Source organism: Pyxicephalus adspersus, chromosome 3 (assembly GCF_032062135.1).
Source record: "Pyxicephalus adspersus chromosome 3, UCB_Pads_2.0, whole genome shotgun sequence".
Taxonomy (NCBI): domain Eukaryota; kingdom Metazoa; phylum Chordata; class Amphibia; order Anura; family Pyxicephalidae; genus Pyxicephalus; species Pyxicephalus adspersus.
Genome location: NC_092860.1, coordinates 68251466 through 68279441, shown reverse-complemented (window position 1 = coordinate 68279441; position 27976 = coordinate 68251466). Strand labels below are relative to the sequence as shown.

Genomic DNA, 27976 nt, shown 5'->3' with positions numbered 1-27976 from the left:
ATATGTATAGTTTTGTTTTCCTTGGTTTTTATGCTATACTTTTTACATTAGGTCCTTATTAATTAAAGTGTTTTTTTTTATTGCCATAGGAGGAGTGCAACAACTTTGTGAAAGTTCTTCTTTTGCACGGAAAGACACTATTTGCCTGTGGAACCAATGCATTCAACCCAGTGTGTGCAGACTACAGTGTACGTGAGACATTGTTCTAAAATAATCAACCTTTTAAAAAGCCCCCATGTACCCTAAAGTGCTAAATAGTGATATCCAGTGTATGGAACTGATGCTGTGGTAAAATGTTGAACATTTTTCAAACACTAAGATTTTTTTTTTAAACAATATGTATACAAATTTGCAGTACTAAATTGTCCAGGAATAAATGAGCAGTCCTTTCAGATGGTACCTGTAAAGTCCTGTCTATGACCTCCCTAGCATCACAGGACATGAAGCAGTGATTGACATTTTTCAGATATCATGCCTATTTAAGCTATTGTACTCTTCACAGGTAGTCAAATATGTGCATATGTGTTTGCAGTTGAGATTGCTTTGCACATAACATTCCATATTTCTTTCCCACATTCACATAGAAACACAACTACATGCAGTATGCTTTAAGATACAAAAGAGTTCCCGAGTCTGACAAAAAGTTGTTTTTACTACAAAACTCACAAAAAATAGGCTTCTCTTTGTATTGCTACTTGAAGCCTTTTGCCACCAACTATTCACGGTAACTGCAAAGCCCTTGAACATGGCATTTTCACTTGGGGTGTTTAAAGGGAACTCTGCAACAAGTACCAAAAGTACTTGGTTCAGGGAGCATGAAACATTATTTTCACACATGAATTGGCCACCACATTGTCCATACCTTAGCACAATTGATAATTGTTTCAGCAGTCTGACTCTCCCATCATCAATACAAATATTTGGGAAGTAACCTTCTGGGTAAATCTGGGTAAAAAATAATGTGATATTGCATTAACTTATCAAAATGATACCACAGCAAATGTATATCATAATTGAAGCTAAAAATCCAACTAAATATTAGAGTGTGTGATTGGAATGTGTATTTTGTTTGCCAGGCAGTGTAAAAGTGAACTGATGAGATCCTCCACTTATTAAATGTCAACACCTTTTCTAAACCAAAAGGTATGGTTAGAGGGGCAGGCTGCCACCAGAAAACAGGTGTAAATCCTCACGGTATATTAACCAAATGAAACATGAGAGCACTTTCTATCCCAAAGATTTAGGAAAAAAAGGGCTCTAGCTAAGGAAGATGAAAGGGGTCCAGGGCTACCTAATTAAATAATTCAACCAATGTCCAACAATTGACTGTTATAAGCAACAGGGAATCATCATGCTTGCAGTAGTGTGACTCTTGGAGGAAGACAACCTGTGCCCTATCATGAGGTTTGAAGCAAGTGTGAACAATAGGTATTTATTGAGGAAAAGGTGCAAATATAAACATGTGAAAACATATTAAGACAGTCATAAATTTATACATAGCAAACACACCCAGATAGATAACTATCACTCCTATTTTATGTTAATTCCCCACCGACTAGATTGTAAGCTCTTCGGGGCAGGGTCTTCTCCTCTTGTGTCACTGTCTGTATCCGTCTGTCATTTGCAACCCCTATTTAATGTACAGCGCTGTGTAAAATGTTGGCGCTTAGTAAATCCTGTTTAATAGTTATAATATTTATTATAATAACTAACAAAGCAAGAGGTTACAGATACTAAAACGCAGGCCAGATAAATAAGCAGTTCAGATGCAAATGGGTCTTAAACAGGGTCAAAATCAGTACCAGAAAGCACAGCAAGGAGCAGGCTACTGGGATAGCTAGGGATTTAGTAAAGGACAAGCCTTTAAATAGGGAGCTGCCAGCTTCAAGGATAATGAGTTCTCCCCAAAGGTGGCACTAGTGAAAGTTTGTTGTAAACCAGATATTCAGCAACACCAGCAAGAGAACCAGTATATGGCAGAAATCATAACATGCCCTCTGTTTGTGCAAATCATTTGGAGCTTCTTTGGAGGCCAACCTCAGCAGCCAAAGCAGCTATTTATTTTTCCGAGACTTTTAAGCCCTGTACTCTAAAAGAGAAAGTTGGAGAAGGGAATCAGAGAAAGAAAACATGGGACAGGAAAGGTAGAATATGGTAAAGCAAAAGAGGGATTAAGGTAAATGTGTAAAGAGGGCAAGATAAGAAGGTAACACAAAAAGTTTAAAATGTAAAAGTTTTGTTAAAGTCATTAAAAAAGTTTGCTATCCTAAACTAGGGCTTATATGCCACACGCATCCAATTAAGCCCCTGGCCTCCCATGTTGAGCTGATAATAAAGAAAAAAATACAAGGCATAAGGAAAACACCCTGCACTAATTCAATCTGAGCTAGCTAAAACCAGTACTGCTATCACGGTAGAGCTATATAAAGATCTTCAAAACATAGGAGCCAAGCTTGACCATATTGAGCGGAAAATGGATGACACCATCTCCAGCGTTAATCAGAAATCTGCCCAGATCACCTTGATGGACTCTCAGATTGACTAATTAAAATTAAAATTAGATGACCTGGAGAACAGATCTTGCAGGGCAAATTTCTGTATCAGGGGGTCTGCCTGAATCTATCTGTAAAGTGCAAGAAGCTACCAAAAAGTTAGAGCTCTGAGTCATGTCCAGCTCCGTCTGCCAAAAAAGATGCCCCTCCCATGGATATTACAGTCAAACTATACTATTTCTCAACCAAAGAGGCCATCATGCAATCGGCCAGAGGTAATTCAGAGCTGATGATGGAGGGTTCTCCTGTACAGAATTTTGCTGATCTGTCGCCTCTGACCATCTAACGCTGACATGCATTAAAACCCCTACTTCAACTTCTGGCAACCAAGGAATTTACCCACCGTTCGTTTATGCCTAATCTTCCAATACTAAAAGAAAACATTCTCCTTCTCCAGTTTTTCAGATGGCGAAAAGCTCCAGTTTGACCTAGGTCTACTACACAAAGACGCTTCCTCTGCTTCACCACCAGAGGGCTCCCAAGCTCCACTGTATTCTCTTTGGAATAAAGTCACCAGAGCTAACAAACACAACCATCCAACCTAAAGGCAGTGCTGGCAAACCCTGCATCTAGTGCTGTCCCCTTATCCTTGTGAGCGTCACCTAGATGGCTGCATTACTACTCCCGGACTCTTAAGTGGGAACCTGGTTCCTGAACCGTTCTCATCTGGTTATGAGCTTCATTTCTCCTAATGCATTTTATGTCATGTGATTGTTAGACAAGGGCATTGTTTTTCATCTCTAGTAGATAGTATGTGTCACAGCTCCACAAAGCAAAGTGGTGGGCCCACTGTGTCACCCACCCTGTGGGTGGAGACGTGAACGGGGCACAGGGTCTAAGCAGTAGCTTGGTCTTCTCCAGAGCCTCTAGATGTGAGGATGTTGTACGGCAGGTGACTGCCAACAATCAGGGACTGAAACGTAGTACAAAATGGAAATCCAGGAGGGTAGTCAGACAAGCCAAAAGGTCAGGATCAGCAGCGAACAAGGATGATCAGGAAACAGGCAAGAGGTCAAGATGGGCAGTAAGCAGGAGTAGTCAGGAACGAGCCTGGGTCGGTACACGGAGAATCAGGAACAATAGAGATAAACAACAGTAACCTGGAAGCAGAGCCAAAGGAACTCTTTGTCCAGGCAACTTCCTGTTAGGCTATTGGAGTAAGCCGCAGACATCAATCCCACCAGCAGAGGAAGTTCTGTTGCTAGGATGGTCTCAGATGTTTTTTAGATTTTGGCCAGCAGAGGGAGCGCGTCTAAGGAATACTCTGGTTCTCTGAGGCAAGGGAGCAGTTGACAGAGAATTACCTGACATGGAGAAGGAAGTAAATAGAGTGTTGGATCCAGAGGTAGAGATGGTGCTGGCAGCAGGGGGCTGCAAGGAAGGTGAGCACGAAAGAGGCACAGGTGACCTGGACTTGTGGGAATCTGTGACAGTATGGTATTTCATAATGTGCCTTAACTTTAGTCTATTCTGCCAAGATTATACCTTTACCTTATCTTTACCTACTAGAGCACCGTCGTAGCTGCCTGGCCAAGTGCTTTGTTGTTTATTAGTATTATACTCTTTTTATGGTTCTAAATCTGCTGCTGCAAAAATGTTTAATTTCCATGTGCCTTGGAGAGGGAGGTGTACACATGCCCTCCCATATGGGACTTTTGGATGGAGGCCTGTTGACCGGGCATCCATCTGGCTCTCCCATGGGTGTATTTACTCACGCTGTGTCTAGGATCCTCCCCCAAGGCCTCAGCAGTCCCTCCTGCAGGGGTGGTTTCCCAGGGTCAGGGGGGACTGACACCAGTCTTGAATGTGTGTTTTCTACTGTAATGTTTGTTACTACTACTTGACATTCTACTTGAATGTCTTAATTTCCCCCTGTGGCTCCTTTTCCATCCCTATCCCCAGTCCACGCCAGGTTTAGGTCACCTCAATCCCCATCCATATGGCTAACAAGCAAAATACTTCCTCCAGGCCAGCAATGAGTAAGGTCCCGGACAATTCTCCTGCCTCTTTTAGGATAGGGTCTCAACTCCCCATTTAGAAGGTAAGATTTCCAGTACTACCATTCTTTTTAGGCAGACATAGTGGCAGTACAAGAAACCCATTTCACCAGGAGCTTGACACCTTCAAAGCTTCACAAACACTACCTTCAGTTTTACATGGCTAAAGCCAGTAAAAAACACTGTGAGATGGGCTTGTGTCTGGCCAAACATTTGAACTTCCATTAATTGGAGGTCGTGGGAGATACTGAAGGGAGGTCCTTAATAGTGATAGAATCATTATCGGGTCAACTGGTCACATTCATTGTATACTATGCCCCTAATGCCGACCAAGTGCCATTCTTTCAAGGTTTTCTCACCTGGGCTTTACCCAAAGTTCAGGCAACCATGATTTTTTTTTGGTCATGGGACTCTAATGTGGCCCTTGATCAGATGCTGGACAAATCGGAACTCCCCTGATATAAACATCCCCCAAAGCAGAGCAACAGGTTGGCACACTTACTGCGCCAGCATGACCTGGTTGACATTTTGAGGGAATTTAGTCCCTTAGCCAGGGATTTTACGCATTATTCCAAAGTCCATCAGCTCTATTCTTGAATTGATCACATATTCATGTCAGCCCACTCGGTCCTTCTCGAGCACCTGCACCTGCATTTAACACCTGCATTTTTTCCTTCATTTGGTCTGATTATGACCCTGTGGTTGTTACACTATCCACCTTGGGAGGTAGGTCATCTGGTTTTCACTGGAGAATAAATCATAGCATATTACAAGAAAATCTATTAGGTATTGAAATTGAAACCGCTATTGAGAATTTTTTAACACTCAGTAATCCTAGAGATATGTTTTATGCTAATAACTGTCAATAATAAAATAAATAAAAGGCATTCAAAGTCACTATCAGAGGGAAACAAATTAAATTAGCCTCTCGACTTAAAAAGGCCCAAACCAAAGTCATAGCAGCTTAAATGATAGAATGCCGATTTCTCTTAAGCTGACATAAGCAATAGTCATTCCTTTTTTTATCATAAACTGTATGATGCAAACTCTCCACTACAGTAGCTGATGGGTTCATGGGTTCTCGGAACCTTCCCTAGCCTGAGCCTAAAGCATCCCATAAGCAAAAATTTGACAAACCCTTCTCCTTAGCAGAGACTTTGCAGGTACTGAAACACCTTAAAACAAAGAGTGCACCGGGGCTTGGCGGCTTTTCAAAAGCCTTTTATAAAAAAGTTAAGTTGTGCCCACATCTGGTGGGATACTTTAATGTCCTAAAGAAGAGTGAGAACTTGAGAGAGGAGGCTGACCTAGCTCATATAAGTGTAATTCCCAAACTGGAGAAAGCCCCTTATCTGTCTCCAACTATCGTCCTATTTCACCTATCAATTGTGATCTCAGAATCCTCACTAAAATTCTTTCCCTCCACTTGAACTCTTTTCTCAGAGGTAGCTACATCCACCCTGATCAGGTTGTTTCATATTATTTTGTCAAGCCCCTGAGCAAGCCAGGCAGTCTATCTTTAACCTATTAAAATTCCTAAACAATTTGTAAACCTAGCAGGCCTACGGGTTAACCATTCCAAGTTTGGGTTACCTAATTTTAGGCTCTAGCATAGGGCTGCGCATATTGCGCAACTTTCCTGTACTACTTTATTGTTCCAAAGGCCCCAAAGGGTGGGTTTAGAGGCTTCCCTTATAGACAGAAATTGCTTCATTTATATGGATACCCAACGGGATGAGACCCAAGACTTTATGGCCATTCCTACAGTATTATCGGTTTGGGAAGAGTGAAATGCCAGCCAGATTTTAACTCTGCTTATGCACCTCCTGCTCTGCTCTGGAGGAATCCTGAGTTCCCACCGGGAATGCCACCATGTCAGTTAGTTGGTGGAGTAGCCACGGGTTTCTCAGAGTAGGGGACCCTATATCTGAAAGGCATGTATTGAGTTTTAGTCATTTAGTTCAAAATAAAGATCTTCCCCGATCCAAATGTTTTCGCTACTCACAGCTCCACTCTTTTATAAATTCCAAACTCTCTCAGAGTCCTCCCCCACATTTCAAAACGGCATTTGAAAATAAGACCTTGGCTGACTTGGTGGTCTGAATTCTTTACTCAATGCTGTCTGGTGGTCTTGCCTGGTGGCTCAAGAATTCTGGATCAAGGTATTTGACCTTCTCACCCTGGTGGTACAAACTTCCCTTCCCTCCAGCCTGGAAAGTGCCCTACTGAGCAAAACTGATACCATTGCCGAAATACACAAGGAAATTTTGTTAAAGCGTAACCAAAACGTTACATAAAAGTTTAGACAAACCTTTTTATGTAAAGTAAACATTCTGTTTGTTTTTTATTTTAAGTGCACCCTTATTTTTTAAATCTTTAATTACATTTTTAAATGTCACCCAATCTCGCACCTGTGTCGAGTGACGTAGAAAGAAGCATCCAGAAGAAGAGAAGATGGCGGCGCCCCGTGCGCTGGCCCGAAGAAGGATGCCGGGACGACGCTGGACCCGATGGAAAAGACCTCCAGATCGATCGACTGTTCTGCGGAATTGAAGGTAAGTGTATTTTTTTTGGTTTTGGGTGAGGTTTGAGTTTACTTCCTCTGTAATATCTGCTCCTAGCGGGTAGAATCACACTGGCCCGAGCCTGGAAGTCATCATCGATACCAATGGCACCATTATCGGTCAAAATAAATTGGATAAATTGGTGAATTTTTGCTGTTAATTCAAAAAATAATCTGTAAGCCTGATTTGTTTTTTATGTTCAAATGATACCTGTATTTTGCTGTTCAAATTCAGTTGTTATGTACAATTCACATTTTCTATTTTATTGGATAAAAATCTAATAAAATAAACAACACAGTATTCGGGGGGGATACAACTGTCTCCCTGGACTGGGCAGGAGCAGTAGCCTTTAATCCAGATGTTTTTTCTTGCTTTGCAGCTTGTTTCCAGCATACTTTCCCTCCTGTCGCTTGAGAGGCAGAGGGGATTTAGGCTGAAAACACAAAGCTGTCAATAGGGTACCAGAGGAACTTTTAAGGAATTCACGAGAAGAGTAATGATGAAATGCACTTAGCGCTGGGAAGGACTTACTCAAAAACAATAGGAATGGTATAGATGTAAATTACAATTGCAGAGGTTAGTAGCATGTAAAGCACAATACAGAGATCTACAGAAGTTGAACACCTCAAAGGCAGGCTCTGGTGCCAATGTGAGGTGTATGTTAAATACACACACTGTATACACATTGTTGAGATGTGGGTGTGTATGCCGTTAAAAACTAAACTCAGTTTTTGGCAAAAGCAATGCTCATTTTTATTTTGAGCAAAAATAAAGCAAAATAAATTATCTTCATGGGTGTTGCAACTACCTTGGCAGCAAGTAGCTCCCCCAATGTCCAGCTAACACTCTGAACTGAAGATAGACTCCTAGCACATTGCACAGGTGCCTTTAAGTACACAAAACTCAGGATCACAACCCTAAAGGGATACACACAGTTTAAATTTCCAAAACAAATGTTACAAATGAAACATAACTCATTACAGAAGAGCTTACAGTCTACTTAATATACATATCAAAAAATAGTTATACTAAAGAAACAAAAACACTTTGTTTAACTGCAGCTCTGCCTCACCTAGGTTAATCAGCTGCATGCATCCCTCACTCTGTAATGCAGGCAAGGTGATAATGCTGGATGTTAGTGTGAACAATGCCTTAGTCTGTTTGCAGAAGTAATAGTGGACAGTGAGATAGGTTTGCTGGCCAGCAAGAAAACGAAAGCATACCAGAAAGACATACAGATGCACACACAAACTAATGACATATTCACCCCCTAACACACAAAATGTATCCAGATACATACATACCCACACAATCAAAATCACTGACTTACCTCTCTGTAGCATGTGTGGTGCCCCTTTTAGCTCCTAAGGTCACTCTCCCTCATGTCCCTCTCTCCCTGCATGAGGGCAGCAGTGCTTTAAGAAGATGAGCATGATGCATTTAGGGCCACTCTCCTCACTCTGCAGAGAGCAGAGTGCATAGGGCAGAGGTAATGCACCCTGTATAAATGCACATGTGGGCCATACACCCCTAAGACTGTTAATTCCCATACTCCTATCTCAAATTTATCCAAAACTAAGTTGTAGCCCCAAGCATGCTTCAATTGAAGTTGGCCAATGTAAGGGCAGCTTTTATTCTGCAATAAAATGTTAAATTGAATCTGACACAGTTACCACAAAGATTGTTTACAGTTACAGAACAGCATCTAAGCAGCTTGATTACTGCTCATATTCAGAGACACAAGGCATGAGTTTTTATGCAATAAAAACTATTTACAGCAGTGGTCCGTGACCTGCAAAAGGTTGGGGACCACTGCTGTAAATAATTTTTATTGCAGAAAAATGCACGGACTCTGGACCGCGCATGATCAGCGAGCCATGTGTCACTCAAAAAGAAAGAAACTTCCCCCCAGAGTGATGTCATGATGCCAAAACACGCCCACTTTCCCATCACAGGCCTGAGAGACAACCTGCCCACCTCCCTGAGCCTGCGATGTCTCCAGGAGACATGGTCTGTGGCTCTGGCGGTGTGCCCCCCCCAAACGGGGTCCTTCACCTGTCACTGCTGGTGGGTGCACCGACCAGAGCAAAGATGTAGGATAGGAGCAAGGCACCCACATCAGGACAAGCCAGTACTTCCAGAAATATTTGCCTAGCTCTGGTCAGTGATTCATCCTTGACACTTTTCACTAGATTTCAATTATCATTTCATAGCTCATCAGCCACTTCAGCAATCAAAAGGTCCAGAAGTTTCTAAATGGCCAAGAATGCTCTGCATCCCTATGGAACCATACTAACAATAAATCCAAAACAAAATGGGACTTTTAAGATGCATCGATGACTTCACTATTTTTATTTCAAAAACGCATCTTTTTTCAGTGGTTTAAAACCAACAGTGAGTGTGAACATTCACAGCATGTAAAGTACAATACAGATATCCACAAATATTTGTACACTTCAAAGGCAGTCTCTGGTGCTAAGGTAAGGTGTGATACATACACACACTGTATATACATATACACACACACAATTTATAAAGATACATACTCACACAGTCAAAATCACTGACTTACCTCTCTATACTCATGGATGGTGCCTCTGTCAGGGTCTCCACAGGCAGGTAGCACAGGATCACCCGAGCTGCGGAGTCTTAGGTGAAACCAAGTTTTCTCTAGGGCACCCTGCAAGGGGTGATGGACCAATAGCCTTGAGGCCACCTGACTTTTTGCTGCTGGGGGTCACCAGGTCATGCCCCTCAGGGTCACCCTTCCTGAAGAGGAAAGCTGCCGCAGACTCAGTGTGAAGAGAGGTGGCAGACCAATATAATTAGATTTCAGGCACAGGTTTGGGCAGTCAGCAAACAGGCTTAATCCATGCACAGGTAAGATCAGGAACAGCAAGAAGTACAACACAGTGTAGCAAGGTAGCTGGTACAAAGTCACAGCACCAGCCTCAATTACTGATTATACTAAATAACCTCTGCCCCTTTAAGGAGCTCCTCCTCCCTGGGCTGTGTCCATGTGAACAAGGCTGCCCACAGACATGTGAGACCAGAAAGTGCTGCAGGGTAACTCATGGTAAGCGTGGCAGGGACAGAGGGCCTAAATTATCAATGAAATCCGCGCTCGCTGGTCGCGCATACTTTCGCGCTTCCAGCGAGCCGGTTTCCCGCGGTCCAGAGTCGAGTGTGCTCGTACACTCGCCCCTTCACTGCCAGCCGGATTCCTGCCTTGATAATAATGAGCAATAGGGGTCGAATCTGCCAATTAAGGCGATTAGATTTCAGCCGCGCGATTAAGGAGGATCTGTTAAGCTGTCACTGGTGAGATCATAGCAATTAATTAGCGCACACCTGCTCTCTGTTCTGTGTGCATCTACAGTCCATTACAGGTCAATTTGAATCTTTAATGCTTCATCTTCTTTTGGGTAAGTGATACTTTTTAGGTTATATTGTACTCATTCACAAAATAATTAATTTATTGTTACATTTGTTGCACTGTTTTTTTACTTTGTGGTTTGCTTTGCAACATTGCAAACTAATTGAGATCAAGCTGTATATATACTAGTAAGCACTTCATAATATGTCATCTCACAATAGTATGAGTTGTAAAAAATTCTCACCAAGCATTTGTGATCTAATTAAAATATCATTGTAGTTTGGCTTGATAGAAATAAATAATTGAAAAAAGAATTATTGTCAAAAGTGGTTTAAAAAAACATTTAGTGATTTCACTTGTGTATACATGTCAAAATACAATTAAATGCATATAAATAAATGATTTTTTAGGGGAACAGTGACTTTTAATGCAAGCTCGCCAGTGTAAAGCTGCCGGAGATGCGCGGCTCCGGCCGCGAGCTCATTCAGTTGCTGAATCGCGCGACGGCTTACGATTTCGGATCGCGAATACGAATGCGCGAGCGAGCTTACGATTTTGCTTGATGAATCAGCCTCAGAGAGAGAGCGCTGTACTTGGAACCGACAAGTATTGTGACAGACTCTTTTAGTTCCTCATGAGGGCACCAGTGCTAAAAAGGATGAGCATGATGCACTTTAGGCCATCATTCTCACTCTGCAGAGAGCAGAGTGCACAGGGCAGGGGTAATGCACCCTGTATGAATGCACCCCTAGGACTGGCCATTCCCATATTCATATCCCAATTTCTTCCAAAACCAAGTTTATGTATGCTTGTTATATTTTTGTAAAGGATATAATAAACTTTATAACCCTTCATACAGTAAAGGCAGATGCATTGATTACTTCACTACTTCACTAGTGCATTAAAAACCAACAGTGTGAACATTCACAATGTCCATGGGAATGCATGTTATATTTATGCAAAGGATATAATAAACTTTATCACCCATCATACAGTAAATGCATATCACATAGTAGTATTTACAAACACTTCTTTTTTAGTACTTTAGTAAAACCAACAGTGTGAACATTATTTTTTTTAGCCAGTATTTTTTATAGCACCAACATATTACGCAACATTTTACAAAATCCATAGTCCTGTCACTAGCTGTCCCTCAAAGGGGCTCACAATCTAATGTTCCTACTATAGTCATATATCATAAACACAATATAAGGTCAATTTGGGGGGAAGCTAATTAACCTAAATGCATGTTTTTGGAATGTGGCGGGGTAACGCTGCAAAGGCTAGAGTGCTAACCTCTAAACCACCGTGCTGCCCATGCCAAAATGTCCATGGGTACGCATGTTAAATTTATGCAAAGGATATAATAAACTTAATCACCTTTCATACAGTAAACGCAAATCACATGGCTATTTCAATGCATTTCTTTATATTAAGATATCACCACTTCTTCAGGATAAGCAAGGAGAAATAACTCTGAAATATTCATTGCATAAATATTACCTCTAAGGCAAGTATGAACAAAATTTTAAAACTGCACTACCATTGTATATAATTTGCACTCATATATCCATTACATATGATAGACAGTGAATAATATCTTACAATTACAAATACATTTTTTTTAAAAAAGGAAAGATTGAAAAAATGTTAATATTACAAAAATATCAGAAAGTATTCATACATTGAGGCCACTTATTTTACTGTAGATACAAACTATTGAAAAGTGTATAAATGAATCAGTCATTATTGACCAACTATTTGCTATTTGGCTTCTCACAGATGAATGATCTGTGGTTCCATAGATGTACTGTACTTTGCAGTAAAGCTGATGTATTGGTATGATAAAATATCTGCTGGCAAACATCGCTAATACATGGGCAGCTTCTAATAAGAATATATATATTTCTTGTTTCACAATCTTCCCTTATTGTTCTTGATACCTTGGTAAGTTTTTTTGAATATATATACTATCCCCAATGCAATACATATAATGACTTTACTACATTAAGTTATTGAGCATTATATAATTCTTTGCCCCATTTAGGTTCAACATATATGATCTCTCTCCTCTCGGTAAGTCTTTTTATATGGAACTCTTATTTGTTAGACATAAACACCATAAATATTGACATAGATTTATTCATTATTTATTAGGTTCCTTAGATTTTACAATTTAATTTCAACTTCCCTTTCCACTCCTTGAACTCTTCAACTAGTAGGTCACTATCAGTTACTTTATGTAAATCTCCCTATTACTAAAAATATTTATGAATACCAAGATAATTGATAGTGTATTTGATAGGAAATCTAGCTCCCTTAGATTCTACCTTAAGTTTTTCATATTTGATCTTAAGTTTCATTTCAAATTTCCCATTTCTGCAACTGCTACTGTGACTTCAGCTTAAGCCCCAGTGAATCCCGTAACTGTCCCTGCTCCAGTCCCAGCCTCTATGCCACCCTGCTCCATTCTCCGAATTCCAGCTCCTCCTTGTTATTCTGGTGACCCCAAGCTCTGGCAATAATTTGTAAATCAATGTCAAATCCAGTTTGAGTTGCAGCCCTGGAACTTTCCCACAGAATGAACCAAGGTGGCTTTTTTCATCTTCCTTCTGACAGGGGAAACCCTAGCTGAAAAGGGTGATCCTGTTTTAAGTGACTTAAATACCTTTCTACAGCCCTTTTGCAAGCTATTTCCGCAGGCCATGCCTTCTGCAACCTTTGAAATCCTTTGCCTGCATCAGGTTCCTCTTACGGTTGACCAGTATGCTCTAAAATTTTGAACTCAACTGAGTTTAATTGGAACAATGAGGCTCTGGTGGCAGTGTTGTGGCAGAGCATTGCAAACCGTATTAAGGATGAGCTTTCCGGCTGTATTCGGGTTGATACGCGCTTCCAGGATTGAGTTTAGGAGACCCAGAGAGTCTGGTGTCTCATCAAGTAGGCCCTAAATTTCCAGAACTGCTCCGGCAGTTGAGCCCATGCAAGTAGATCAAGCACAAGCTGCCTCCAAAATCATGCCTCCAAGTATCATGCTGCCCACCCTGGTGTGCCCAATGACCACAACCTGGCAGTAACCAGAAGCGCAACATCCTCAACAATAGAGGCTCTGGAGAAGACCTAGATACTGCTTAGACTTTGTGCCTTGGCCCTTCTTAGGGCTCACACCACTTCCTTGCAAGCCATAGAGCCCCGTCTCCCCAAGCGTGACAGAGACACTACCACCACATTGTACATTTGACTGCTTCATAGACCAGGTCTCTTCTCTGACTCGAGGGCAAATTTACTATCTTTTTATTCCAGAAACCAACGTCTGAGTATATTTGAGGAAATTTAGAGAGGGGTTTTGTCTGTAAGTCATCATCCCCAATGGGAACTGGATTCTTGCAGAAGAAGGATGGTTCGTTGCATTCCTCTATAGATTACAGGAGCCTAAATAAAATTACTATCAAAATCATGCATCCACTGCCGTTCATCTTAGAGCTTTTTGACCAGCTTCAAGAAGCATCTGTGTTCACCAAGTTGGACTTACAGGAACCTAAAAGCGAATCCGTGAAGGAGACGAGTGGAAGACTGCCTTCAATACCTGGATGGTCAATACCTAAATCCACGCCAAGCCTGTTGGGCACTCTTCTTCTCTAGATTTAATTTCATTCTCATTCAATTTCAATGTCTTTGAGCCCAGGCTCAAAGAATGTAATATCGGATGCCTTATCTTGTTCCTTTGAACAAGAGGGTCCTGAATCTGAACCAACCTTTGTCCTGCTGGACCAACCAGTCCTGCTGGACCAGATAAATCCAGGTAAGTCCCTTGTTCAAAAGGCTGGCACCCTTTGATTCTTCAATGGGAACACACCTCCAAGTTTGATAGTCATCATAGGCAACGCAAAACCTTTGATCTAATTAGTCGCAAGTAGTGGTGGCTGTCTTTGAAGCAAGATGTTTGTGAGTTTGTGGCTGCATATACTGAGTGTGCCCAGCACAAGGTGCCTCAGGGCTCCCCCTCTGGTCCTCCCTCTTTCTATTCCTGGAAAACCTTGGACTTTTTAACTTTCTGTGCTCTAATAAGTTTTCAACAATTTGGGTCATAGTTGAGTATTTCTCTAAAATGGCCCATTTTATCCCTCTCTCTAGCCTTCCCTCTGCTCCCACTCTGACGAAAAGCCTTCCCAAGGAAATTTTTTGTCTGCCATCCCACACTGTTTTAGATTGTGGAGTCCAATTCAATTCTTGCTTCTGGAGGGCCCTCTGTCACCTATTGGAAATCAAATTGGACTTTTCTTCTACCTACCACCCTCTTCTGCCTATCACCCTGGAGCAATATCTCTTTCTGTTTGTGAGCTCCCAGCTAGACAACTGGTCAGACTGAGCTGGTTCATAACAACCGCTCCAAAGAATCTACAGGCGAAAGCCTCTGCTTTCTTTTTATGGTACATTTTATAGAAGCCCCAACTAGAAATTATACTCTCCTGGACCTAGCTCTTTCTAACAATGCAGAGCTTATAACAAATGTGCATATATATCTCTTTCTGGGTAGCAGTGATCATTATGTGATTTCATTTAATGTAAGTTGTAAACAGGAAGCAAAAATAGGAAACATATAAAAACATTTAATTTTAAGAGAGCAAATTTTCCATTATTAAGGGTGGCTATCTGTGACTTGGACTGAAAGACAATATTGTCCTCAAAGAACACAAAACAGAAATGGGAATGTTTCAAGTCTGCTCTACAAAAGCACAGTGAAAAATAAATTCCAATGGGTAAAAAAGATTAAGAGGCTAAATTTAAAACTATGTGGCTCACAGCCGATGGTAAAAAAGCCATAAGGAACAAGAAAAGGGCATTCCAAAAATATGAAAATGAAGGATCACCTTCATCATTTGAAAACTATAAAGAATAAAACAAAAGATGTAAAAAGAAGATAAAATGTGAAAAACTTCAAAATGAAAGACAGATTGCAAGATTGAAAAGAAAGTAAGGGAAACCCAAAAAAATGTTTTAAATATATTAATAGCAAAAAGATCAGATCTGAGCATGTGGGCCCCTTAAAGGATGTCTCTGGGTTGGTAACTGGGGATAAAGAAAAGGCAGATTTACTAAACACTTTTTTTAGCTCTGTGTACACAAAGGAAACTGGCAGAGCTCAAGTCCAAATTCATAATAGTAATGTCACTGCCCTAAATGAGTCACAGTGGCTCAAAATTGATATGATTGAGAAACAGTTGGGCAAAATTTAAGGTTGACAAAGCACCAGGACTCGGTGGATTACATCCACATGTCCTCAAAGAGTTGAGCTTGGTTATTTCAAAGCCTTTATTTCTAATTTTAGCGACTCTTTAGTCACTGGCAAGGTACCGATGGATTGGCCAATGTGGTTCCTATCTTCAAAAAGGGAGCAAAGTCATTACCAGGTAACTACAGAACGTTTAACGTCCATAGTTGGAAAGGTCCTAGAAAGTTATAAGTTATGTAAAGAACCACATGGAGGAGTTTCTGCTAGAAAATAATAATATATAAATATTAATAAAATAAGTGATAGTCAGCATGGCTTCAAGAAAGACCGAAGTTGTCAAACAAATTTACTCTCTTTTTATGAGGAAGTAAGCAGGTAGACAGTGGAATAGCAGTTGATATAGTGTACTTGGACTTTGCTAAAGCAGTTGACACCGTACCCCACAGTAGGTTAATATGCAACTTAAGGTCAATAGGCTTAGAAAAGTCAATCTGTAAATGGATAGAGAACTGGCTTAAATACCGCATCTAGAGAGTTGTAATTAATGATTCATACTCTGAATGGTCTAAGGTTATTAGTGGTGTACCCAGGGTTTACTGTTGGGACCTTTACTGTTTAACATCTTTATAAATGATATAGATTTGGGGATTAAAAGTACAATTTCTGTGTTTGCAGATGACACCAAACTATGTAATGGAATTAAGTACATACAGGATGTCTATATTCTACAAGCAGACCTGGATGTACTACTTGATTGGGCTGCCAGGTGGCAAATGATATTTAAAATAGATAAATGTAAAGTTATGCACTTGGGGGCTAACAACATGCATGCTTCATACTGTCTAGAGGGGGACATTTGGGAGAGTCTGAAATGGAAAAGGATCCTGGGGTCTTGGGTTCTAGTAGATCATAGACTTATTAACAGCATCCAATGCCAAGCTGATGATGTTGATAACACTTGATATGATGATAATAATTTGTTGGTATCAGTGGTGGAATAAAGTAACCGTTTCACCTATGAACCGTTGGTAGTTTGGGGTGAGATAAAGGGCGAGACTCCAGCAGCCAGTCCCAGCCAATCCACCACTGACACCAACAAATTAATATTATCATTGCATCAAGTGTTATCAACATCATTTTAACATGCCTCTTAATCAAAAAATTATGCATTATCTATTTTAAACCTCAGCTATCGTCTACCTACACCATCATACCAATCAATACTCAGATTTATTCAAGTAACTAATACTGCTGAATATTATCATTCACCCACCCACTCACTATCTATTGTTATTATTTCTCTATTTCTGTGATCTCAACAATCCGCTGAAGAAGCCTTACTGTCAAAACGTGTCGGGTCTTAAGACTCATAATCACAATTTGCTTTTTATGTTTACAACTAATATGTTTATCAGGATGATTGAACTTGTAACCTGAAAACTAGGCACTATGATGTATAAACCAGGTATTCAGCATAGAAGGCCTATGTTGTGCCTAGGTTTAAAGTATGTGTTAATAAACCATAATTGTTGGGACTTGAGACCCATAATCACAAGTTGCTTTTTATGTGTACAAGTAATGTGTTTATCAGGATGATTGAACTTGTAACCTGAAAGTTAGGCACTATAATAAATAACCCAGGTCATATGGGCTATAATTTATGTTGATGCATCAAAAAATGAACAATTTACACCACTAGCATAATTTAAAATCACTAGATCTTGGATGTAATGGCAGGAGCTCCAGCAGACACGGACCAAATTTCAGACCCTGAAAGCCAGGATCCACACATATTGTTGGTAATGCTCCAGAAGACACTGTATGAAAAACTTTACCTGAATGTGGCTCTCAAGGACAACAAATTCATGGGTTCTAAGAAATAATCATAAACAGGTACACTTTTGTTAGCAAAATGGGAAATGAAGCTTTATCATCATAGTGACATTCAATTATATTAGTATCACTCTATCAATATCTTTAATTGTCTCTTTTTTACTTGCAGTGTCTTTTTAAAGCATTTCTTTATTTAAAGCATTTTAAATATTTTTTTTTCTCTCAGTTAGATATGTTAGAACAAGTAGGGGAAACAATCAGCGGGATGGCCCGATGCCCTTATGACCCAAAACATGGAAATGTTGCTCTGTTTGCAGGTAAGCACTGTTTAAATCCTTTTACCAGTTTAAATCTATTTAAATTACCTTTTAGTGTTTTAGCATATTAATCTATATATAAATGCTTTATACATTTTTATAATAAAATAATGGTAATTTAGTTTTAATTTATATATACAATAAGCTTAAGATATTAAGCTTATATTATTCTTAATATAAGAATAAAAAAACAAACAAAAAAAAAACCAAAAGATTTATGCTCAGCTTATGTTGGTTTTACCATACTAGTTTTAACTGCAGGGGAGAAACCTTTGCAACATATGAATGTGATTTGGATTAAAAGAAAGCTCGCTTTTGTGTGAGTAACTGGTAAGCCTGACACACAGACAAATTGTAGTACAATAATATAGCACTTAGCATGAAGGTTAAGCATCTTTACATTACCATATGATTACAGTATGTTAATGCCTAACACTTGAAATGCTGCATTAGTATTTGCTAATTGCTAAATTGCTGTATTTGCTTATTTGCTAATTACATAAATAGTGCATGGTGCCTTCAGAAGGTATAAATTTCCATTATAGGCTGAGCTTTATTATTAATAACTAGTATATATATAGTGCTGACAAATTACGGACCAATTCACAAAGTCCATAGTCGCGTCACTAGCTGTCCCTCGGAGGTGCTCATAATCCAATGTCCCACCATAGTCATATATCATTACCAAAGTCGAGGTCAATTTTGGGGGAAGCCAGCTAACTGCATGTTTTATGAGTAATCACACTAACACGGGGAGAACTTGCAAACTCCATGCAAAAAAGTGCCCTGGCCGAGATATGAACCTAGGACCTAGCACTGCCAGGTGCTAACCTCTGAGCCACCTTGGTGCCCCATGACTTTGAGAATTCCCATTTGTAGTACACTATGATGTATTCCAAATAATAATAGTAAAGACACCTATATTAATACCTCATAGATAGCTTTAACCTGCGTTATTTATATGCATTTAAATATTATTTATGCATTATTTATAGCATTTTAAGTATTTTTTCTTTACTGTATTTCCTGTGCATTGTTTATGTTGCCTATAAAATATCATATTACACTTTGTCTTACCTTAGTAGAAAGGTTATCACACTGCCCTGACAAGGTAACTCTCAAACTTTATTTTCAGCTCAACCTCCATATTTTATTTTTTTTTTCTTTTCCTAGATGGGATGCTCTTCACGGCTACAGTAACAGATTTTCTTGCAATAGATGCTGTCCTATATCGTAGTCTTGGTGAACGTCCAGCTTTACGAAATGTTAAACATGATTCCAAATGGCTCAAAGGTAGGTTTCAAAAACAGATTTTTTTCTATGATAAAAGATAACTATATATTGCCTTCAGGTACTAAGAATATTTTTAAAAGAGTCACTTTACCTTTTCACAAACATTTATTTTTTTAAATTTTTCTTTTAATGGCTTATTTCAGAAAGCAAGAATAAGCATTAAACAGAAGTTACCATCTACAAGTAAAATTTAGTTAACAAGAATGGAGTCTATTAACATATGTTTTCATTTCATTTATGACACTTTTACCCCAAATCACCGAAAATTTTAAGCCAAAATCGATTTATGTATTTCCCTTTTAAAATCCAATATGAAAAATTTTGTACATTTTGGGTAAGAGTTAACTTCCCTGGCAGTATAATTGTTTGAATATTTTTAAATGTCAAAGCGGTACATCTGACATTTAAAAATACCTAATGTTTTAGGTCCTGCCATTGCGCGCACACACGTTGCATGCCCGCCTGGCATATGCGTCCCTTGGCCAGGTTACAAGGGGACACAGATGCCGAGTGGGCATCGCGGGAGGACGACCCGGGCTTGTGGGAACTAGGCAAAATCGATTATTATGAAGAGTCCAAATTGCTATTAGCAATGCCACTGCCTTAAATGAGCCACAATGGCTCAAAAGTAATTTGATTGAGAAACAGTTGGACAAAATTAGGGTTGACAAAGCACCACGACCTGATGAAATACATTCACGTGACTTTTTAATCACTGGCATGGTACCAATGGATTGGCATAAGGCCAATGTGGTTCCTATCTTCAAAAAGGGATCAAAATCATTACCAGGTAACAACAGACTGGAAATGTCCATAGGTAGAAAGGTCCTTAAGAGTTTGATAAAAACCAAATAGAGAAGTTTCTACTAGAAAATAATATTATAAATGATATGGATTCACGAAAGACAGAAGTTGTCAAACAAATTTACTCTCTTTTTATGAGGAAGTAAGTAAACAGGTAGACAGTGGAGTAGCATTTGATATAGTGTACTTGGACTAAAGCATTTGACACTGTACCCCACAGACGGTTAAAATGCAAGTTAGGGTTAATAGGTTTAGAAAAGTCAATCTGTAAATGCATGGCAAACTGGCTTAAAGATCGCATCCAGAGAGTTGTAATTAATGATTCATACTCTGAATAGTCAAAGGTTATTAGTGGTGTACCCCAGGGTTCAGTGTTGAGACCTTTACTGTTTAATATCTTTATAAATTATATAGAGTTTAGGAATAAAAGTACAATTTCTGTGTTTGCAGATGACACCAAACTATGTAATGGAATTAAGTACATACAGGATGTCTATAATCTACAAACAGACCTGGATGTACTGTTTGATTGGGCAGCCAAGTGGCAAATTACATTTAATATAGATAAATGTAAAATTATGGAGCTAACAACATGCATACTTCATACTGTCTAGGGGGAATACATTTGGGGAGGTCAGAAATGGAGAAGGATCTGGGGGTTCTGGTAGATCATAGACTTAATAACAGCATGCAATGCCAAGCTTGACTTTACTAATATCCAGCAGAGTATCATTTCTAGTTGGGGCTTCTTTAAACTGTATCATAAAATTATTATTATTAAATTCACAAATTTCCTCCCTTTAGCTGTTCCTGTAGTGGCATTACTCCAGTCAATGCCAGGGTAGTTGAAATCTCCCATGATTGAAACACTTCCACTTTTTGATGCTTTTTCTATCTGTACTAGAAGTCGATTTTCTATTTCTTCCTTAGCACTGGGGGGATAGCAGACTCCAATCATTATATGTGTCTTATTCAACCCCACATTCAATTCCACCCATAATGCCTCAACCTCATCACTTCCGCAATTTCTTCTTTCACATTCACTTTTAGATCACTTCACACATACAGACAGACCCTTTCGTTTGACTCTGTCTTTACGAAAGAGAGTATACCCAGGAATATTGACAGCCCAGTCTTGGGAAGAAGAAGTCATAATTCTCCTCACTCATTAAGTCTTCCAACTCTGCTATCTTGTTTGCTAGACTTCTAGCATTGGTGAACATGCTCTTTTACATCCAATAACAACCTATAACAACACGGCATAAAATGATTGTAATAGATTACTTAAATTTTCATTTCAATAAGTAATTTAGGTACCTTAATAAATAACTTTATTATGCCATTTCATACAAAGACACGTGCATTTGGCAGACAGTCATTTGTGTGATTTATACATTAAAAACTATGGATATTTTTTTTTTTCAAATAAACAACATAGTAACAGGTTGTTTTTATTTTTTCAAAAGTGTCATATTATTGCTTGTTATTTGTACTCAATTTGTCTGTTTCTGTTTTTAGATCCCTATTTTGTTAATGCTGTGGAATGGAAAGACCATGTGTATTTTTTCTTCAGAGAGACAGCAGTTGAGTTTAACTACCTTGAGAGGGTATGTTTAATATATAATTCTACTGTGTTTTGTGCTATGAAAATTGTACACTTTTAGAAGTACAAATTTATTAGCCTATAATTTTTGTTTCTATTTACATGTGACCTATAACTTCCTTTTCTCCCACCACCCTATCATCCCTCCCTTCACCCATAAATAGACGAGACACTGGTTTAGTTGGAAATGGTCATGCCCTAATCTTTCTACAAGGAAAACAAAGTACAAAGAGTGTGTGTATATAAATATATATATATATATATATATATATATATATATATATATATATGTAAATATATAAAAAATGTTCATCATGTTTGTGAAATTTTAGGCAAGAACTTGGGGTAAAATTCCTACAATCTTTTCAAACGAGGAAGGTGAGAGCTTAGCCTTTGTTAAGATCTGCAGCTGCTATGGTGTAGTACATGTAACACCCGCCATTTAAAGACTTGAACATTCGGCTTAGAGTCAACATATGTAAACTTATAAGTACAGAGTTAAAGGCTATTTCTTAGATTATGCTGTCCTCAGAATACCTTGAAGTGGTACTCCAAAACAAAAAACAAATAAACCTTAAAATTCTACAGCCCTCAGAGTAAAGTTCCTTGGGGGGGTCCTCTTGTCAAAAAAATGCTAATCTTTCATAACTAAGGTGGAAAGCATTTTTTGAGTCCTCAAAGTAGCAGAAGAGGGCTTATCTGGTAGTTGTGGCAGAGTTAAGGTGCGTACACACTTCCAATTTTTATCGTTCCAATCGAACGACGAACGATCGATTGGGCAAAAAATCGTTCGCTTTCAGTTGTAATCCGATTGTCATACAATGTATGACAATCGGATTGCAATATAACATTTCTTTACATTTAACCACCTGGTGAGAAAAGTTCGGGGTTAACGATAATTGCAACTTTTTTTTTTTTTAGCACGGAAAAGTTCGGGCTTAATGGTTGGGAGGTTAATATTAGTACAATACAAATACAAAAAAAAAAGAAAACAAGCAGAGACTTCTGTTTCGGCACCTTATAAAACAGTAGTGCCCCCACTCGCTCATACTCACACATTCCACACTTGCACCCTTACTGCAGAGTCCGTTCCTCCCAGCACAAGCCAGACAGACAAATTCCTACAATGCAAGTCTTTTAAATGCCCTCTAACACCAAGAAGGACAAGGCCTGCCCTGCAACCATCAAAAAGGCCAACAATCCTCAGTGTCACTTGAGAGAGACAGGGCCACTGGGGTGCCCTGAGAAGGGCCAAGGTGCAGAGTCTAAGCAGTAACCAGGTCTTCTCCAGAGCCTATAGTGGTGAGGATGTTGCGCTGCTGGTTACTGTCAGGTTGCGGTCCTTGAGCACACTAGGGTGGGCAGGATGATACACAGTACCAAATAACTAGGCAGGAGAATTGTCAAGGAAGGACAAGGTCAAGGCAGGCAGCAAGCAGGAGAGGTCAGGTCTCAAGCCAGGGGTCAAATACCAGGGATCCAGGAAATAGTCACTGTTGACACGGAAGTAACCACCGCAGACATAGGGAACCCAAGAGACACTGGAAGTAACAAGAGGCACAGGTGACACCACAGACAGAAACACAGACACAGACTGGAACAGCACAAGGGAACTGGCTGGGAAACAGACTGGGCAACAAGGGATTACACAGGATCTGGACAGGGAAAGCACTAAATTAGCCAACAGGTGTAGAGCAACTGCTCAGCAGATCTTTGACACTAGTGGAGACACGTTTCACGAACGCAGAGTACTTTGTCTGAGCTAGCTAAATAGCCAGGGATGATTAAGAGGCTATTTCTTGACTGGCTGACGGGATGAGCAAAACTGATAAAACTTGGAAGAGCAGATGTCCTAACAAAAAAGATACCTATGAAAAATAACTACCAGGGAGCGTATACCAATGGGCGTGTACAATGACTTCATCGTTAGGAAAGTTTCAGTTTCACTGTTTGTTTATGAATGCTGCATGTCATGTTCTGCAGCCCACATCTACATCTCTCCCACTGCAGCCTTACATCTCTCCCAGTATCTCCTAAACAGTATGTCATACTGACCTGAAATTTTAAGGGTACACAGGGAACTCGCATAGCTAGCAGTACCCTAATTTCATCTCCCCACCTCTAAAAACTTTTAAAGTATGGGGGTCATAATTATAAAAACTAGTGAAAATTGAACATCAGGGTTGCTGTTTAAAAAGTAAGTATCTAGAAGCCTGAAACTAAACATACAAATTATGGACCCCCAGAGCAACTTACATAGAAAGGAGATGCAACCCCTTACATTATACCTACCTGTCACAAAACTAGAAATGTCATACTACACTACCCTGTCCACTTCCCAACTTTGAACACCAATTTCTCATGAACAGGGAGATGTACAAACTAAAAATATAGGTGTAAGTGGGGGACACCTGTGGATAACACCCCCTAAAATTTCATACTTAGGCCATAGTCAGAACATGAAGAACTCTGCCCATCAAAAAAATCTACCCTGTTACACATTGCTTGAGGCTTCTAGCTGAACTAGCTGCCTGACCCTCCCCTCCCTGAACGTACTGCATTCGCCTGCCACCTGCCTCTACACTGAGGCCGCTCCAGCCTTCCGCCTCTGGTAGGGTGACCTCAAGGGTCATGACCTGGTGACCCCCAGCAGCAAGGAGCCTAGTGACCTCCAGTCTACTGGCCTATCACCCCTGGTGCCCTGGTGCCACTTAGACTCTGTGCCTTGGATGATCCTGTGCTACCTGCCTGGGGAGATCCTGACAGAAGTGCATCAAATTTTTTGTCAAAATATGACATCAAATCATTGGAAACTTCTGTTGCCATCTGCCCTGCCACTAGTGAAGATTCAGAGGATGCCATAGCCATACAGGGGGAACCTGTGGGGTTAGTGTAGGAAGAAACTCAGGTAAAGAGAAACAAACCAGGTTTTTTTGTGTTTTGTTTGGCAGTATGCTTGCAAGCAGTGTTAGAGGGTGCAGCTTTACCGTCAAAGCTATTCATGGCCTCCCACTCAAGTGGATAAGGATGGTACCAGGTAAACGCAGGATGGCGCCGAATTCAGAAGCTAGGGTTACACCTAGGTACACAGTCACAATGCTCCAGACACTGGTAGTAGCCCTCCAAAAGTGAATGGATCACCACCTTCCTTATTATTATAGGAAAGAGTCATCAAGCCAACTCTAAAGGAAAGAGAAAGCAAAAAAAAAGTCATTTAAAATTTTAAGTTGAGCTTCAATAGAAAAAAAAACAAGGTAGCCTGAGTCACTGCTGTTAATCAGATGCCTGCAATCTCCACTGACTAAACCTATAGACCCTTATTTTCATATTAAGTCTGTGGGGTATTGTGTCAAATACTTTAGCAAAGGCCATGTACACTTTATAAACTTCTACTTCACTGTCTACCTGTTTACTTACTTCTTCATAAAAAGAGAGTAAATTTGTTTGACAACTTCGGTCTTTCTTGAATCAAAGCTGACTATCACTTATTATCAAAATAATATTAATTTCTAGTAGAAACTCTTCTATGTGATTCTTTATCCAACTCTCTAGAATTAATTCAACAATCATATCTCATTTCTATCTGCAACAACTGATTTTGACACTGGTATCTAATATCCCCACCAGTAAACTCATTATTGACAGGGCTCATAGAGTACAAAGACCGTCTCACCTCCAAGAATTGGAGGTGTAAATGCACAGATCCATTTTTATCATGTTGCAGAGACAAATATGGCAATGTTGCGCAATATTAGAACAGCTTTCCAGACTCCTACTCTGCACAGGACTAGATCTGGTGACATATGAAGAAGGAAGAATACTGAAGAAGATAGCGCCACCAGGCAGGCTGAAGAAAGATACTGGGATGACGCTGGACCTGATCGAAGAAACCTCTTCAAATGCAGTACTAAAAACAAACATATATATTTATAAAATATATTTATTTATAAAACACAGGGCTTCTACACATGATTCAAACTTTACCATAATTTACACCATGAAATCACATATCATATAAAAATCTTAGACAGTATGTGTATTGCATGTTTTTACATCCTTTATACATCCTTTTTATGCCTTTATACGCGTTTCACCAATAGGCTTCCTCAGAAGGACATGTTATTTTCTCCACATACGTCAAAATTCTTATATTCAATATCCAAACATAATTGCGTTTCCTTTTCACCTGTGTTGAAGTTTCTCTGATGTGCTAATTTATTAATTAGACTTTGTTTATGAACAGAAGTGCGATTTCAATACCCCAATGTTGATAAGTTATCACCTCAGTTTTAAAAAAAAACACTCAATATCCACTTAATACTAAACTTCCATGGAATCCAGTACTAGAAACAAACAGTACAGTACAGACAGTACTAGAAGGTGCAAATGTTAGCCACTTTGATCATGCTGTTTCCTTCGCTGTGGTAGAGTCATCACGCACCTGGTCAGGTGCCACTATTTCTGCTCATATTTTTTTCGATGTCAACAATAAAATATTTTGTTTATTCTGCTTTTTTTGATCACTGCAAACATTTTTGCTTGCTAATAGGTTCAGCTGTGTAGTATCACATGCTTTCTCCTCCAAGTTTACTGCTTTATCGGAGGTCAATTTACCAGTTATTAAAAACATTACCACAACATATTATAGTATTTGCTAAATATGTAATATAAAATGCATTTCAATTGTTTATTTACTGCATTTACCTTTGGGTATTTTTAACTTCCTTTGATTCTTCTACCCTTGCATTCATTACCTTTATGTGTATATCTCTACAGGTGATTGTATCCCGTGTTGCACGAGTATGTAAAAATGACATGGGCGGATCTCAGAGAATTCTAGAAAAACAGTTTACATCCTTCCTTAAAGCTCGCCTCAATTGTTCTGTCCCTGGGGATTCTCACTTTTATTTCAATGTTATACAGTCATCAAGTCAAATTCTGACCTTTGGTGGAAAGCAAGTTCTAATTGCCTTGTTCTCTACTCCTACAAACAGGTACAGTGTTTATTGAGCATGACAAAATATTTCATTTGTACATCTTGAAAATCAAATATTTAATGCATAGACACACATGTTATATATATGAAGCCTTTTCTTGTCTGAATACTATTTGAGTTTCTTAAAGAGCAGGGCAGTCTGATTGCTCTGAGGTGTCCTGCATCGGGTCGCGCATCGTCCCAGCATCCGTCCTGGAGCCAGTGCTCCGGGCGCCATCACCTTCTCTTCTTCTTCCTGTTCTTCTTCCTACTTCACCCGACCCAGGCATGAGATCGGGTGACATAGGATGAAAAAAATTTTTCTTTTTGTGCAAAAAGGCCCCTTCTACACATGACTAGGATGCTCGGGCATGCTCAGAAGAAGCGCCCAGGAGCTTCCCAGAATGCCTGACGTAGGTATCCTGGGAGGCTTTACGCTCCCATTCATTCTTGACCGATTTTGAAAAAAAGAGTGTTGCATTAAAAAAAAAAAAAAACACAGAATTTTTACTCTACATAAAAGGGTTGTTTACCCTTTTATGTAAAGTGAAAATTGTGAGTTTAGGTACGCTTTAAGTCCTCAATGTTTTTGGTTGCAGTATTTATGTATTCCCTTGCATTTTTAACATTGCAATTGCTTTTACAATGTAAACGAGATAAAGGGTGCAATTAAATAATAAATTGATGTGCCACTCATTTTGTGACAAATTTCAGGCAAAAGGAAGATTTTCGGTATTGTATTGTGTATATGTATTTCTTAGCAACAAATAATGTTTTAAACGTTAAACATATGCTAGCAAACCTTTACACTTTAAATATAGGTCCATTTTAACATATTTGAAATAGTGTGTAGTTAATATACTTTATATATGACTTGCATTAACACAGAAAAAAAAGAAAAATGTGGGAGTTAAATTTGCTAAACAGCAAATTTAAATGTAGGCAGTAATTAGAGATGCTTATGTTTGGAAAAATACTTTATGATTTATTTATACATATTTTGTTGGTGGATTTTATCTTATTTTTGTGCTAGTTTTTTTTGTCTGTCAGTTCACTGTTCCTCGTTCCGCAAGTTTTTTTTTTTAATGTTTTGTCCTCTACAACTGCCTCTCCAAACTTCTTCTTTTGATGCTCTGAAGTTGAAGACCAAATATGGGTAAAGTCTCTCTGCAGGGCACTAAGTGTGGATACTTCGGAAGAGTAGGGTATAGGAGACGGAAAGTGAGGATGTTTGCTGTAGATGATGAAGAATGGAGACTCCTTAGGGCTAGTGCAGACATGAATATTGTGGGCAAACTCTGCCCACGGTAGCAGAGCTACCCAGTCATCATGGTGGGCGGGTACCCGGGCTTGAAGGTATTGCTCCAAGGATTGATTGACTCCTTACATCTGCCAATTGGTTTGTGGGTGAAAGGCCAAAAAGAATTTC

General features: G+C 39.4%; 1 protein-coding gene across 7 annotated transcripts in view; it reads left to right on the top strand.

The window, feature by feature from the left end:
• The window catches only part of SEMA6B (semaphorin 6B), a 251243-nt gene that overhangs the window by 130569 nt on the left and 92698 nt on the right, over positions 1-27976 (top strand). For 6 of the 7 annotated variants that reach the window (XM_072405052.1, XM_072405057.1, XM_072405051.1 and 3 more), the window contains 5 exons: positions 90-188; positions 17782-17872; positions 19046-19165; positions 21488-21576; positions 26349-26566. In XM_072405052.1, the coding sequence (XP_072261153.1) occupies positions 90-188; positions 17782-17872; positions 19046-19165; positions 21488-21576; positions 26349-26566 (617 nt within the window). Of the gene's footprint in view, positions 1-89; positions 189-218; positions 7105-17781; positions 17873-19045; positions 19166-21487; positions 21577-26348; positions 26567-27976 lie in introns of those variants that run through there. The other variant, XM_072405058.1, reaches the window with a different exon arrangement.